General features: G+C 40.7%; 1 protein-coding gene across 3 annotated transcripts in view; it reads left to right on the forward strand.

Moving 5' to 3' along the window:
- Positions 1 to 5221: 5221 nt before the first annotated feature.
- Hps3 (HPS3 biogenesis of lysosomal organelles complex 2 subunit 1) overlaps positions 5222 to 17143 on the forward strand; it is a 36860-nt gene continuing 24938 nt past the window's right edge. For all 3 annotated transcript variants that reach the window (XR_003480466.2, XM_027392109.2, XM_035451036.1), the window contains exons 1-4: positions 5222 to 5484; positions 11770 to 12261; positions 13321 to 13492; positions 13593 to 13678. Coding sequence is in view for 2 of the 3 variants with exons in the window: in XM_027392109.2 (XP_027247910.1) it covers positions 5268 to 5484; positions 11770 to 12261; positions 13321 to 13492; positions 13593 to 13678 (967 nt within the window). In the remaining variant the exon portion in view is untranslated. The remainder of the gene's footprint in view (positions 5485 to 11769; positions 12262 to 13320; positions 13493 to 13592; positions 13679 to 17143) is intronic.

The raw sequence follows: 17143 nt of genomic DNA on the forward strand, positions 1-17143 counted from the left end.
AAAATAAAAAAAGTTATAGCTAATATGAGAAAAACTATACACAATAAATACAATAACTATATACAATATAGAGAGGCAATAAATACATCAACAATGTCTAGTCCATTGACAATTCAGAGAAAGTACTCCATATCTTTCTTATCTTGGTGAGTCCAAAAGGTTGTACCTAATTCAATTTCTAATCTAATTTACATTACCAAACTATCTTGTTATGTCTCTCAATCTTATACACTTTACATTTCTTTTTTTTTTTGGGGGGGGTTCGAGATAGGGTTTCTCTGTGGCTTTGGAGGCTGCACTGGAACTAGCTCTTGTAGACCAGGCTGGTCTCAAACTCACAGAGATCCACCTGCCTCTGCCTCCTGAGTGCTGGGATTAAAGGCAGGCACTACCACCACCAGGCTAATCCTATTTCTATATCCCCCCCTTTTTTTTCTTTTCAGAATGGATTCAATAATCTACCCTTTTATACTATTATATCTGTATCTCCTTCTTTTTTCTTTTTTGTCAAAACAAGAACTCTGAATCTAATCTACTTTGTTCAACTTTTTTCCTGGCCGTTACCAATAACAACATGTAACGAAACCCTTAAACAATGACAAATATCCATAACCTATTAAATAACCTAAAATCACCCACCTCAACTCTTTGGAATGTGGGCATTATGTTCTTAAGTTTACTTCCTGCTGTCTGGGGGCAATGGCATCTTTATCGGATCCTGAAAAGAAAAATGTGGGTTAATTGTCAAGTCTTGGGAGAGGTAGCTGTGTCTTTTGTTGTCTATTCTGTGTAATGGGAAAGTGTAGGACTTATCTCAAGTCCTGGCTAGAATAGTCTGTAAAGCTGGATCATCTCAGCTAGCCATTTCGAAATTGTGGTCCATTGTCAATCTTTAGGCGGTGTTTTTCAGCTTAGTGGTGCTGTCATAGTCCTTGTGGAATCATCGTTGTGGGTCCCCATCATTCTTTTGAAGTCTTCAATGGTCGATGTTAGGCATGGTCATGGTTCACTTCAGAAAACTTAAACATTTTAAATGCATAAGCAGCAGATATCGAAGAGGTTAAAGGATCAATGTTTGTTAGGTACATCCAGAGTACAAAAACTTAATTCCTAGTTACCTGATAGAGACTCAAACCTCAAATCATGTACAGGAAGCTATATGAAGTCTTTTTCTAGAATTAGTTAGTTCTCTATATGGCCACTAATATCACGACAAAAAGTTTAAAAAATATATATGTAAATTGTATAAATTTTGAGACAATATTTATACCTTAATAAAAGCTCCAAAAATTCAAAATAAAACCAAGAATTATGAGATTAGTGAAAACAAAATGATCCCTAATTTTTGTTTTTCTTCTGCCCCATATCAGGTGGCTCTTCTGACATGAGACAGAGATTTTGGATTTTACTTTAACAAACATGCTTGGGTTTAGAGAAGCCAAGAACCACATTTCAACTCCAAAGCTAGCTTTAATCTTTAATATGACTGGGACTATAAAAAGACCATTTGTGGGGCTGGAGAGATGGCTCAGAGGTTAAGAGCAGTGGCTGCTCTTCCAGAGATCCTGAGTTTAATTCCCAGCAACCACATGGTGGCTCACAACCATCCGTTATGAGATCTGATGCCCTCTTCTGGTGTGCAGATATACATGGAAGCAGAATGTTGTATACATAATAAATAATTTCTTTTTTAAAAAGATCATTTGTATTATATATCTGTAGAGAAAAGCAAAAACAAACACTTGGGAAAATTTATGAAGTCTTATCCTGCTGAAGATATGATATACCAATAGGCCAATTCAGTCTTTTTCATGGGACTTTTTTTTGTTTGGAATTGTCTTTTTTTTTTTTTTTCAGATGTTTCATTTGTCCAGTGGTAGTAGAGTTTGGTTGCATAAAGAACAAGCAGGACATGTCCCTTATAATTTCCTTGGCCTGTTGTCAAGAGTTGGAAAAATCTTTTTTCAAACCTTTGCTATTGATGTGATATTTTTTATGAAATTCTGAGGTCTCCAGAACATTTCCTATCAACAGTTCACCGATTTCATCACTACCTTGTGCTAGAGGGCCTGACAGACACCTATGGGATTGGATGTGTGATATATATGTATATATATATATATATATATATATATATATATATATGTATATATTCCTATTCCTGATTATTTCTTGTAACTGAATAATAAAGTGAATACTGTATCACCTGGTATAAATTCAGCAGTTTCAATATGCAAAGCAACTCTTTCTGCATATTCCGAATCAATAACTATGTTGAAAGGTTCTGTAAAAATCCATTAATACCATAAGAATAGCATATAATTCTGACTTTTGGACACAATCATAAAGGGCTAAATAAATAAAAAGAGCTACTTTTTAAAATTTTTCTGAATTGAATTCTCTTGATTTGGGGATATTTATTGTTAATCTCTCCCAAAAGATTACTGCAAGCTCTTTGTCAAGGTTCACTTTCTGTCCATAATTTGTCAATTTCATTATTAGTAAAAGATACTACACTTTCTGCAGGGTCTAGTCCTGCTAACTGACGAAGACTCAATTTTCCTTTTAGAATCAACTCATAGATCTTTTTCATATAAATTTTAATTTTTCCTCTGTTTATGGGGTAAAAAGATCCATTCTAAGATAATATCTTCCCTCTGTATTAATATTCCTGTAGGAGAATGCTTAGAGGGTAAAATAACCAAAATGCAATCAAGCTCTGGATCCAAATGATCCACATGTGCATCCTGTAATTTCTTTTCCATGAAAACTAATTCTCTCTCAGCTTCAGCTGATAATTCTCTTGGACTATTTAAGTCCTTGTCACCAACTAAGGTTTTAAACAAATTATTCAGTTCATTTTTTTTCTATTCCAATAGTGGACTCTATATAAGCAATGTCTCCTAGCAATCTTTGAAAGTATTAAGAGTCAGCAATTGATCTCTCCTAATTTGTAACTTTTGGAGTCTAATTTTCTGTATACCTATTTTATATCCTAAAATAATTAGTAGAGTCTCCTCTTTGCATTTTTTCAGAAGCAATTTGTAATTTCCACCAAGGTAATTTTTCTTTACTTCTTCAAACATTCTTTCTAAATAATCTACATTTGTTTCAGCTAGTAAAATATCACCCATATATTGGTAAACTATAGATTGGGAAAATGTTGGGAGTCATACAGCTTGGCATGAACCTTGAGGCCAAACTTGGCAAGCCACATGGTTATAGAACTGTCTTTTGATTATAAATGGCTTCTAGAAGCATGAGCACCCAGAAGGAACAACATGACCCAGATGTCAATCCCTTGTTTCAACCACAAGCCCACTTACCTAGGCAAACCTCCTTCTTCCCACCACTCACCTAGGTAACCCTTCCTCTCCCCACCACCCATGAACTTTTTATCCTGCCAATATCCTCCTTCTATAGTTTTCTAACATCCTGCTTAAACTAACACCTGGCTCTTGGCCTCTTCTCCTCCTCCCCTTTATCCCACTCTACTGACTATATAAGCTAGCCTGGGAAAAATAAAATTTGCCACTTGATCAGAATCCTGTCTTTTGGTCATTCTCTCCGTGTCTCTTGTCCCCATTCCCCTCCCTGGATATCTTGCCCTAGGCTGCTGTCCCACAGGTTAGGACAACTACCCTCTCCCATTAAGAAATGATGGCATGCCACCCTGGTCCCCGCTTTTATAACAGGAGACAAGTGAGTGGTTTCTACTCACAGATCCTCACAAACATAGAAGCTAGACATGTACTCCACCTTACCTTCATATGATGATTAACTTTCTTATTTAATGTACTGGACTTAGAATCACCTAGATATACTTCTGGATGTGTTTGTAGGGGCACTTGTGGGAGGGTTTAATGGGACAGGGAAGACACAACTTGAATGTGGGTAGTGCCGTTGAGTTTTGTGAGGTCCTTGACTAAAGGGGAAAAAAAGGAAAAAGCTATTTTCCTCAGTCTGTTTTCTGATCAGCCCAGCAGTTTCCTTCATGTTGGACCCTATATCCTAAACACGGACCTAAAACAAACATTTCCTCTCTTAATCTGATGGTCACATCAGTGAACAAAGTGGTTAACAAAGACAAAATATCTCTTCCTAAAGGCCCTTAGGTGAGCCAGGTGCAGGGACTATATCAAGGGAGAAGAGGCTACCTCTAGAGGAGGGTGGTGCACAGCAAGGGCTGAATGAATCTCAAATGAATATCCAGATCAGTCTTGAAGAGGAAAATTAATCAAAAGGGACTGATACTTGTCAAAAGGAAAGGAGTATTCATGGGGGTCGAGTCTGGAACATGAGTTGTGATCTGCTTGATTCTGCAGCCTAGTTTTCTAACTGGAACCATCCCTTGTGCTTTTCTCTTCTTACTGAGTTTGGTGAACCTGTTGTCTCCCAGAGTGTCCCTAGCAGTGGGTAAGGAAGGCTATCACTGAGAGAGAGGTTCATGATTCGTTCTTCATCTGGAAGGTATGGAAGCAGTCCACTTGCTCTCACTTTATAAATTCTTGGAATAAAGGACTCACAAGGATGATTGAAATGGGAGTTTAAGTTTGTTCTTTTCAGTTTGATCCCAATGTCAAAAGAAGAGTATCCCTCAATCAATACATACGCACAAAGTGCGTGTGTGCATATACACACATTTCCTAGAATTGTTGAAAACTATTATCATATCTGGTTTATTAAATCTCCCCAAATATAGGAATTCAGACAGCAAGTTTCTCCTGTACAGGAACATTAACCATCAGGGGGATTTCGCTCCTTCCCTTCTATTATCTAGGCCTTAGAGGAATCTTTTGCCAAATGCCTGCAAAATGTTCACTGATTCTTTCATTCAATATATTATCTTTTTGGCTAAGTATATGCAAGGATTTGTCCTTTCCAACGAAACCATTGTAAAATCCACAGTATTTCAGAATAACTCTGGCGTGTTTAATCCAAGTTGGGCGGTATACACCTACTCCAGGTTTTGCAGCTCCATCCTTCAAAAGCTCAAAGGATACGGGAAGCCAAGAGTGACGCCCCGAAGTCGAAACTAGCACATGATCCAGTTAAACACATTCAAAGGCCCAGATACCCGTCCAGCCAGAAGCAGTAAAGTGAAGTCCCAAGGGAAGGACCCGAGATCTCTGCATCCCTCCAGAGCAGTGCAAGTCAATCCCTCAGGGCTTCTTTAAGAAGCCGAGCTCAGGGCGGAGGCACAGCGCTCACGTGATCCGGCGCAGCTAGCAAGCTTGCGGAAGCCGCTCTGCGGTTCAGTTGCCGGGATGGTGCAGTTGTACAACCTGCACCCTTTCGGGTCGCAGCAGGTGGTCCCCTGCCAGCGGGAGCCGGAGCAGTTCTGCTGCGGGGGGCCGGACGCGCTGTTCGTGGCTTCGGGCTGCAAGGTGGAGGCGTTCGCCGTCCAGGGAACAGAGCTGTGCCAACCGCGCTGCTCCTTCTCCACACTGGGCAGGGTGCTGCGCATGGCCTACAGTGAAGCCGGTGAGGAGCGGCTTTGGGGCGGGGTTCTGGATGGGGAAGGGGCTGGTGCTTTTCCGTACTAGCTGCTGGCAGTCTGCGCTGGTCGCGCAATAAAGTGCTGAAGGCGTTTTGTGCAGTTGTCATAGCAACCACAGATCAGCTGGAGCGCCTTGGTGGAGTGTTTACCTAGTTTTCCTGAATTCAGCCTTGGGTCTGATCTTCCGCACCGCACCGAGGTTGTTCAGCTAGTAATCTCAGTACCTGGGAAGTGGAGGCCGGAGGATCAGAAGTTTAAGGCCATCCTCTGGTATTTAGTGAATTCCAGACTAGCCTGGGCTACAGGTACTCTTGTCTTGAAGCAAAACAAACACTCCACACAGACATGGGTCTCAGGTGGGAAGAGAACACTGACTGATCCCAACCCCCTCTCCCCGCCATGTCTTGAATTGAAAGCCTGTGGCTGGGTTCCACTTATGCCAGACTCTTAAAAACATCAATGTAAGAAATCTCAAACCTTGCACTAAAGAAAGAGGAGGGAAAATGATATCCTGAAGTTCACAGTATGCTCTACCTCAAAAGTTATCCTAAACCATAGCTATCCCTTTTATGTCTGTAAGTCACTATTACTTGTTAGTGGTGGATTGATTTATGAAAATTCTTAAATACATTGTGTGTGTGTGTGTGTGTGTGTGTGTGTGTGTGTGTGTGTGTGTTCGCGCGCGTAAGACAAAGATAAAGGCCCCACTCTTTCAAAGGCATATTTATTCTATTTGAGGCAATGGGTGGTTTTCTTGCCTGTCATTAATGTTGATTCCTGGGGTCCTTGTATTGCTGCTACTTATGCCTAAAAGCCATTTAGGAAGCATAAAAGAAAAAAAAAAAAAAACATTCCTGGGCAACACCTTCGGAAACAGTGTTAAATTTCTCTGGAGGGAAGCTAACATTGGAGTGTTTCAAATGCTTGGCTGGGTTGGGTACTAATGACTTGAGCCATACTGACTGCAGGAGGCTAGCACTAAACTGAGATAACCTCATTAATGAAATGTTGAAGAACAAAAATGCTTTTGTAATCAAGTTGGCTGCCTTAAAGACCTTCAGGAGTCATGTGGGATGGCATTAGCATCAGGGAACATGTAAATCAAAGGTAGCTTTCAGTCCACAGTTGAACTTCAACCTCTTTTAATCCATGCATGACCAAACATTAATAGGCTGACTCCTGGCTGTGCCTATGTCCAGAAAACCTGCCTTTGACTTTTCCTTTAGCCCCCCCCCCCTTTTTTTTCATATTCTCAGTATGTGGACCTGGGGATTTGTGTTCTCAGTGGCCAGTGTCCTTTACTGCAGCAAATCTCCCTTGTTTTGTAGGTCTTCTACCCAAGCAGAAAGTATTTTCTTTTTCTTACTGTCAGGTCCAAAGGAAACCCCAATCTGGAAACTCCAAAAGGCAGTCCAAATATCCAGAAATGAGGACTATAGGGGGATTTCTGGCAGTTGGATAAAAGTCAGCATTCCTCAGGAACTTGTGAAGCTGCTTCAAAAGGAGTCATTTCCCTTCCCTCCAGCAAAAGGGATGATGGTTCTGAAATTAACCTGTGGCTCCTATCAGCATGTCAGGGTTCAGTGTGGCCTCCAGGCTCCCTCAGTTCCTACTTACAAGTACCTGTTACATCATGGTGACCAGAAAGTAAAGTGAAATGGTAACTGTTATGCCCAGGGGTGCAAAGGGTAGGGGACAGACCTCCAAAGCCTGAAGCAGAAGCAAGCTTTATATCAAGTCTCCTCTGGGTACAAACAACTTTTAGTTAATGGAGACCACAGCCAGAGTTCAGCCTTCTGAAACTGCCACTGGGGCAGACTCCTTGCTCCCCTTTTATAGTAAGAAGTAAGCATTAGACATGAACAAAAGAATTTTTACAATCTCAAGGCAAAACTTAGGTACAAATTGCTTTTTTCAATTCCTATTAACAAGGTCTTTGGCTAAATTGGTGTTTGAACTAGCTTATTGTTTCTCCTGTGCACTTCTACACTTCTCTGGCACTGCCAGTTTCCCAAGGCAGAGAAGAACATGGAAGAATGCAAACAGAAAATCACTTACAAACAGGTATTAAAAGTTACCTTAGTTCACAGCAATGGCTCGTTGTAAGTGGCAGGGGGGTCATCTAAGTGCTAACCCTTAGCTGCAGAGAGCCATTGAAAGATGCTAACCTTTGGTCACAGACAGGGCTGCTGGGCATAAAGCAAGGAATACCACTGTTAAAAGTTAATGCCTATACAAACCTACAATCCACACCTCCAGAGAAGCTAGGAAACCAGGAGGGCCCCAAGAGAGACATACATGGTCCCCCGGAGAAGGGGAAAGGGACAAGATCTCCTGAGCAAATTGGGAACATGGTGGGGGTGGGGAGTGAGGAGAAAGAGAAGGGAAGAAGAGGAGCCGGGAGGAGAACATAAGGGACCAGCAAGATTGAGTTGGGGGAAGAATAGTGGAGAGCAAGAAAAGAGATACCTTAGTAGAGGGAGCCATTATAGGTTTAAAAGAGAAATCTGGAACTAGGGAAATGTCCAGAGATCCACAAGAATGACCCCAACTAGGAATCTGAGCAATAGTGGAGAGGCTACCTTAAATGCCCTTCCCTATAATGAGATTGATGACTACCTTAAATGCCATCCCATTGCCTTCATCCAGTAACTGATGGAAGCAGAAGCAGACACCCACAGCTAAGCACTCAGCTGAACTCCTGGAATCCAGTTGTAGAGAGGGAGGAGTGATGAGCAAAGGGGTCAAGACCGGGCTGGGGAAACACACAGAAACAGCTGACCTGAACAAGGGGGAGCCCATGGACCCCAGACTGATAGCTAGGAAACCAGCATAGGACCGAATGTGCGTGTCAGGAGGTCTGGGCAGTCTATGGGGCCTCTGGTAGTGGAACAGTATTTATCCCTAGTGCACTAATGGACCTTGGGAGCCCATTCCCTATGGAGGGATACTGTCTCAGCCTAGACACACAGGGGAGGGCCTAGGCCCTGCCCCAAATGATGTGTCAGACTTTGATGCTCCCCCATGGAAGGCCTCACCCTCCCTGGGGAGCAGAAGAGGGATGGAATGGGGGGGTAGGTGGGGGACATGGGAGGATGGGAGGGAGAGAGAACTGGGATTGATATGTAAAATAAGATTGTTTCTAATTTGAAATAAACATATATAGAAATATAAAAAAAGTTAATCCCTAACTGGTGACAGCTGTTGATGTCAGCTCCTACTTCTTTTTAAGTTCCGTATTTACATTTCTATATTTTATATTACTATTCCTTTGTCCTTCATTTTTATATTCCTATTCCTGGACCCTTCATAACAGGAAGGGACTAGGGCAAGATAGAGTTTCCCGATGTCCTTCCTGTTCCTCTAGCCAGACTCCCTTCTACAATTCTACCTCCACCACACTAAAGTCTCCAAAATTTAAATTTACCAGTGTATTAATGCATTCATTAGGTCAGAGATCATGATCTAGTCATTTCTGGAAATGTTCTCACAAGAAATTATGGGAGGTGTGGTCCAAGGTGTTTCTTAGTTCAATCAAGTTGAAATGATAAACCATTGCAAGAACATTAGGCAGGAAGTATCTAACAATTTAGAAGCTAAGTTTTGAGCTTTTCATATCATCAGGGATAATGGAAATGGAAATTGAATTTAGGCTGCATGTGTGATATGAAGAGAAGGGATAACCAACAGATAGAGAGACCCAGTAGCTAGGACAGTGTTAAAGGCCCTGTTCTTGGACATGTGTTCATGAGGTCTTTGTGGTTGGTAGGGCAGGAGGGTGAAGACCACGCAGCTCTCCTTGTGTACTGAATTAATACAAGTGGTTCTTTAGCACAAGTATACAGAACTAGTGCCCCCCCACTCACTCTGTGCCTATATTTAATGATGCACCAGGAACATAATTTTTTTCAAAGTTAGGTCCTCACTTTAAAGGTTATATGGAACCCTATAGGATTTTATTTCCTTTCTAACAGTTTGCAGAATGAGCACAAAGCTTTGAACCAGTTAGGTACATCATTTGTTGACTGTTGCTGAACTATAAAATTTGAAGAAAGATATTTATCCCAAAGGGATCATGTCAGGATTTACAGAAAACTTAACAATGGGCTCATGAGACTTGTTAAGGAGGCCTGCTTAGCAAGGGCTACTACAGCACTTACATAACCAGTCATCTGAAATCATACAATACAATGTGGATATGACCTGCAACTTGAAGATACATCATTTCATGTGTGAACATTATATATATTTATAGAATATACCTATAGATGTATGAACTAAAAGCTTCTATTGTAACTAAACAAATATACTTATTTTAAAATGTCATATACTAACTTAAATATGATACCAAAAAATATAAGCAACAAAAGGACAGTAGGTGAATTGGACATTGTCAAAATTAAAGATTTTTGGGTATGTATTCTACCAATAGGTGGAAAGGACTATTCAAAAGATTTGAAAAGGGATTTATAAATTATATATTTGATAAAGCACTGGGGTCTAAAATATATAATAAACTAATTTGGTGAGAGGAAAACCCATCAATTAATTTTTTAATGAACAAATAAAAGTGGAGTGTATAGGCAAGTGATAGAGCACTTGCCTCACAGGTGAGGTGCTGGGTTTGAGCCCCAGCAGTACACAGCAAAGGACTTGAATAGACATTTCTCTGAAGAAGACGTGCAAATGTCCAAAAGCACACAAAAGAGACTCCACATCCCTAATCATTGCGGAAATGCAAATTAAAGTCCCAGTAATATACTCAAACCCCCCAGTATAGTTATCATAAAGTAGCTGGTTGTGATGGCATAAGCACTCAAGAGGCCAAGGCAGGAGGATATTGGCAAGTTTGAGGACATCCTGTGCTATGTAGTAACTCAAGTAGCGAGTGACTGGGATCTATAGCATGCATGACCCCTGAGGTGGTAGGAAATAGCAATGTATAGTTTTGCTGGCAATCTGAATTTCAGTTATCTAATTATGGTGGTAACTTGACAGTTTCTAATAAAGTTTCAAGTACTCTTTGTCTGTGGCCCAACATAAATTTCCGACATAAAACAAATTATATAGGTAGAGGTTTATTTGTTACAGAATAAAGTATAGTGGTAATCCCGCCCCCCCCCCCGCATTAATACAGGAATTATTAAGTAGCTATGTCACATGTGCATATAGGATATTTTCCAGATATCAATATGTCTGTGTGCTACCTTGGGATGGTGGGTGATGGATAGCCATGTTTCAGCGTGGAGGAAAAGATTATTCATTGTTTAAATAACTAAAGGTGGTTTTATGGACTTTTTTTCCCCCAAGAAAGTTGCTAACCTGTATGCTTGATGTTGTTCATTCATAAAGCAGTTATCATTAATAACAAAATGTGATTATTAAGTTAAACATGAACTTAGAAATGGCACATTGTTAAATAGCTTTACGTGATATATAAAGAAGACAAAAAGCCTTTCTTGACCCATGTTTATATGAGACAAAGTGTTTTGAAAGTCACACACCAGACAGAAGGGGAGGTCATTATGTTTTCATTTTGTTCTTAATAATTTTGGTTTCTATAACAAATGTTACTTTTAAAGTGAAAACAATCCCATATAGCCAATAGTTAAAAGAATATTAACTTGGATTTATATTTTATTTGGTATCTCTAGTTTTATCCACCTTTTTAGATTTGTGACTTCTGTAGGAAGGGAAGGAAATGTCAAATGTAAATTCTGTTAAACTCAGAGTCCCTTAATTCTCACCTGAGTTTTATTTTTATTTTTATTTTTATTTTTATTTTATTTATTTGTTTTTGGTTTTTCAAGACAGGGTTTCTCTGTGGCTTTGGAGGCTGTCCTGGAACTAACTCTTATAGACCAGACTGGTCTCGAACTCACAGAGATCCACCTGCCTCTGCTTCCCAAGCACTGGGATTAAAGGCATGTGCCACCACCGCCCGGCTTGAATTTTACACTAATATTACAGCTGCAGCTTAGTCAGTCGAGCTTTCAACTGTGGTAAGAGTTAATAGAGTAAAATGGAAAGTTTCTTTGTTAGATGAATAATAAAGGAGTTGTTGTAGAACACTCAGATGGAAAGAGACTGTATCTCAGAACTTCCATGACTGATAGCATTTAAAACACACCTCTGCCACTTTAGAGGGCAGCTTTGTTCTTTTGAGTCAGTGATCCGTGTGTTATGTTATGCATTCCACTTTCAGACAGCAAAGAAAGTGGTTGAATTTCTAATTCCAAATTCCAAATGCAGTCTTGTTTCATTTTTAGGAGACTATCTGGTAGCAATTGAAGAGAAAAGCAAAACTACGTTCCTGCGTGCTTACATGAACTGGAGGAATACGAGGACTGAAAACTCCCGCGTGTGCATTCGGATGGTTGGCCACAGTGTGGAGGCGCCCTTCTGTGAAAGCTTTAGAGATCAGATGTCTATAATTGAAATGCCTTTGTCGGAGGCTCCTTTGTGCATTTCATGTTGTCCTGTGAAAGGAGATCTACTTGTTGGCTGCCCCAATAAGTTAGTCTTATTTACTTTGAAGTACTGTATCATTAGTGAAGATGTCTCAGTGTTGGACTTCGAACGTTCATTAATTATACACATAGATAATATCATTCCTGTTGAAATTTCTTTTTGTGTTGGGTATGTTGCTGTCATGTCTGACTTAGAAGTCTTAATCCTAAAACTGGAGTCAGAACCTACAAATGGAGAGAGAGTTAAACACCACCCACAAAAAACCAACAACCAACTGAAACAGATGGAAGGTAAATAATGAATTTGACTTTCTGAAGAACCCCAGCATCTATGGCTTGCCACTATTCTTATAGGTTTAGGTGTTCTTATTACATTGGTTTGGGTTTGTGATTATCCATAGCTTATTCTGTTCCTATATGTGTTTGTCAGGATGTGAGTAATGGAGCAACTGCTATTAGACAAGGGGTTTCTAAAGAGAAAACAGTTGGTGTCCTTCTTTTGAGACAGGGTCTCAATATGTTCCCAGCTGACCTGGAACTCACTTGGTTCAGGCTTGTCTCAAACTGGGGATCTTCTTGTCTCAGGCTCCTGAGTCTAGGCATTATAGTTGTGAGTCCCTAAGCCTGCCCTACACGAGTTTCTAACCTTTGCTGTCATATTTGATATTTAATGACATTGCATAGCATTGTCCTGGTTGCCTTATTTTGGTCCCCAACTTAAGCTAGAATTTTTAAAGAGTGAACTTTAATTGAAATAATGTCTCTAGCTGGGCGTTGGTGGCACACGCCTTTAATCTCAGCACTCGGGAGGCAGAGGCAGGCGGATCTCTGTGAGTTCAAGGCCAGCCTGGTCTCCAGAGCAAGTGCCAGGATAGGCTCCAAAGCTATACAGAGAAACCCTGTCTCAAAAAACAAAAACAAAAAACAAACAAGCAAAAAGAAATAATGTCTCTATATGGCTGACCTCTAGGCAAACCTTGGGGGACATTTCTTAATTATTGATGTGAGAGGGCCCAGCCTATTGTGGGTAGTGCCACCTGTGAGCAGGTAGTCCTGGGGTATATAGGAAAGCAGACTAAGCAAGCCATGGGGAGCAAGCCAGTAAACAGTACTCCTCCATGGCCTGTGAATCAGCTGCTACTCGGAAATCCTGCCCTGACTCCCTCAGTGGTAGAGTGTGATCTGAGAGTGGTAAAGGGGAACAAACCCTTTCATGTACTAGTTGCTTTTGGTTATGATGTCTTATCAAGCAGTGGAAACATAAAGGCACATGCCATGTCCAATGTTCATTCAGGCAGAATGAACCTATAGTACCTATAGTTGTTAACCGCTCAAATGTTATTTTTTAAGATGTCAGTAATGAAGCTTCACAGATTGAATCAGAAGATTTTGTCATTTGCCTAAAACCCATGGAGCTTCTTGGTGAAAAGTGTGAACAGTCTGGAATATCTGTTAAACTGGAGTCCACAGGATTGGCAGATGAAAAAGTAAAATATTTAAGTGTACAGCACCTGCTATATAGGTACGAGAGCACCTTTTTATTCACCATCATTTCATATTTACCTGCCTGCTTAAAGTCTATGGAAATTAGATCTCTCCTCTTTTTCTTCTTAAACCCGCAGACGCTTTGCTCCCGATATTTCATTCTATGTCTTGTCTGATAACATCAAGTTACATTCCCTTCAACTGCTACCTATTCACCAAACAGGTAAGTATGGTTGAGCTGTGGTGCAGACAGGTGGCAAGGCCCTGGACTGGAGGGAAGACCAGTGTGTAGACATTAGATTTGGTTCTTCTACTGAGTCTTGCTGAGGAGAGGAAAGTCATATTGGCTAGGAGAAGTGAATCAACTTAGGAGGGTGTGACCAGAAAAAACCTCAATTCCTTTGTTGTTGTTTTGTATTATTTTTGAAGTAATCTGTAGGCTCAGTAAAGGAAATTTGTGAGCACTGTTGGAGGATGGATCTATCTAGGTTCCAGCTGAGTATGTGGCAAAGTTTCTTAGGATGGCTTCATAAGCAAGGTGTGAAACCTGGTCTGAATGGAAACTCATTCCGAATACTAGTTTTCAACACTGCTGCACATTGCATTTACCTGGATGGGAGATGGAGCCAGAGTCCAAAAGAGTCCAGTTAAGTCAGAATCAGAATCGCTAACATGATTTTAATTGAGGGTCTCAGAGGATGACCCGTGGGTTCTAGGCTAGCCTGGGCTACATGAGACCCTCTATGAGAACAATGCTAGTGATTCTCATTCTGACTTAATTGGAGACTGTTTTGGACTCTGGCACCTGCATCCTCTAAGTGACCAGAAATCCAGTGAGCACCAAAATTGATACCTGTAGGCTCTGCACTTGCTCATAACCTGTTTCTGGAGAGATATAAATGTTGCTGTAACCCAGTGTCTTTATAATGTTATTTTTTAAGTAAATATTGTTGACCATTGTGCTGAGTACTGAGCAAAAGTAAGCAACATGCTTGGACTTAGGAAGTTAATTATCTAATGGTAAAAGCAGATACTCATCAAATACTGACACAATTGTGGTATGGACCAAATGGCCACCATTGCTGCTAGTCAAAGTTCCAAAATTTTGACATTGCAGACCACACTTTCCCAGCACCTTTTAACTCTCATTTTAAATGATTATCAGTATTTGTTATGAGAGTTCCCTTATGCCTTTTCCTTTGAGAAATTTTGTGCGGGCTTTGAAGGACAGAAAATGTAAAACGGCAGCCTCTTTAAACAAAATAATTCACTGGGGAAAAAGTCCCTGTCACCAAGGAATCAGGCATCCCACTGTGCCCTCCTGGTTACACCAAGAACAGCAAAGTTAGAGATCTACTAGACACTGACCCCAAGCATGAAACTCCTACAATCCAGATCTGGAGCCTGAGGCCAATTAGGGGCAAGAGTTCAGTTAATAAATATGGAGAAATCACAATGGTACGGCATAGCAGGAAAAGAGTTAGACATCGGGACCTTCCCCTTTTGGAGTGTATGAGAGGAACAGGCTCACATTGTAAGACTAAGACACAATGGGACATGCTTAAGGGTACAGCTCCATGCTTATCCCACTGAGAATGAAAATGCTCTTAAACTGTAGTTGAGTGTCTGGTCCCTGAGGAAGTCCTTTTCCCAAGTTCAGGCATTTGGATTAGGGTCTCCATTCCCCCTGGGCCTTGAGGAAAAGTCCCTGCTTGCTAAAAGCAGTCACTCTCCTTATCTCTGGCAGGAGGAGCTTGTATCCTTTCCATGATGTAAGAGGGTTCCTGGTAGAGTTACTGAACCTCTAAGAACAATAGACATTTAGACACTAGCTTTTGTTTTAGGGAAAAAATTGCTATAATGAAGTTAATGGCTGCTTTCTGTCCATGAATCATTGAATCTGCTTTCAATCTTTCCTGTGGGTAAACTATAAAGTACAAAAGGGATATTCCTTTTTCAATAAACACTGCTGGCAGTCAACCTGATTTACCCTCAGATCGTGTCTCCCTCCTCCTTTCCTCTGAAAACTCCACTCGGCCTCTTTGGACCTGAACACCACTCTGCTACAGCAGGTCTATGGCAAAATTAGACAGAGATAGTACTCTATGGGAAAGGAACCCTGGTAGCAAAAGCCTTTATAGCAAAAGACCCTGACTTTCTCTGGGGTCTAGGAAGGCTGCTTCATGAGAATAGATCTGTAGGTTGAATTGTGCTGACTTGGGGATTTAGATGGGCTCAGCAAAGGAAGCAGAAGAGAGTATTTTAAGTAGAGGAAGTTTCAAAGCTGGGCAAAGAGTCTGTATATGAGGAACTGAAAGAGCCAAGAACAGAGTGGAGTAAAGGAAACGGGACGTGATACAAGACTGGAGACCAGACAGGGCCAGCTCTTTCATTCAGTGAACTTCCCACAACAGTTGAAATAAAAAGTTGCAATGTTCCATGGCCAATGTGACCTAACTCTGGACTCATCTTGTCTCAGCCTGACCCGTAAACTGTTTTCTATCCACAGCCGCCTTTCTGCCATCCTCAGATATACAAAGTATCATTGTGTGTAAAGCCTATTATTTCTTCTACTTAGATGTAGAATGTGCTTTCTTCAGATCCCATGTGAGTGCACAGCTCTAATGTCACCTTGCCACAGAGGAGTGACTTCCCTGGCTCTCTCAGTTTGACTTACTTTTTATTTTTGATTATGTGGGTATATGTGTACCTGAATGTGGGTTTGCGCATGTAAGTATGGTACTGGCAGAGGCCAGTGAAGATGTTGCAGGGGGTTATGAGTGTTATAATATGGTCCTCAGCAGATCCCATGGTGGGGGACAAACATACCATCAGGCAGAAATTATATGGGAAGGAAGTTTTATTGGAGAGAGGAAGGTAGAGACAGGGGAGAGAAGATAGTGAGACAGACAGAGAGAGCCAACTTGGTTGCTAGGAGCTGAACTCAGGCTCTCTACAAGAGCATCAAGAGCTCTTAATTGCTACACTATCACTCAGGCCCCTGGCTCTCTCCATTCAAAAATCTCTCTTCACTTTAGTTTACTTGCTTGTTCCCTGTCCCAGTTCCCATCACTAGAATGTGAGGGCTCTGTTAAAGAAGTCACCTTGTTTTGTGCATTGCCATCTCCCTAGAACCTCAAACAATACAGTAGTAGTAGGCACCTAGAGAGTATTTATTGAATGGACAAATGACTGTAGATGTGTGGTTTTATTTGAGTTGGGTGGGTATTGTAGAAGCTGAAGAATTTGGTAAGGTATTTCATAAGAGGAACCAACATATGTAAGCTGTAAAATTTTCATGTGCTTAGAGATCAATTCTGTTGAACTAGAGCTCAGATGTGTACCAGAAAGAAGAAATAGAGATGGCTTTGGGCTAGTTGTGGCTTTGGGCTAGTACAGAGTTGCACTTTCAGTATCAATGGGTATCATAGAAAGAGGAATAAAACTTGAAAAAAAAAAAAACCCTTGGTTATGAAAAAAAAAATGAAGCTTATTTAGATAGTGAGAAAATGCTACAATAACCTTCCCTATATCCCAATCCACAACTTACACATGGCAGTACCTGATCCATTCCTAGTTACTTTGATGACTATCCTAACATCTATACATTTTCTATATAAATACTTCTCTAAACAGAGTCTGAGGATGTCTTATTTTAACGAATTCAAGATACTTCTCATGTAAAAAT

Source organism: Cricetulus griseus (genome assembly GCF_003668045.3).
Source record: "Cricetulus griseus strain 17A/GY chromosome 1 unlocalized genomic scaffold, alternate assembly CriGri-PICRH-1.0 chr1_0, whole genome shotgun sequence".
NCBI classification, from domain to species: domain Eukaryota; kingdom Metazoa; phylum Chordata; class Mammalia; order Rodentia; family Cricetidae; genus Cricetulus; species Cricetulus griseus.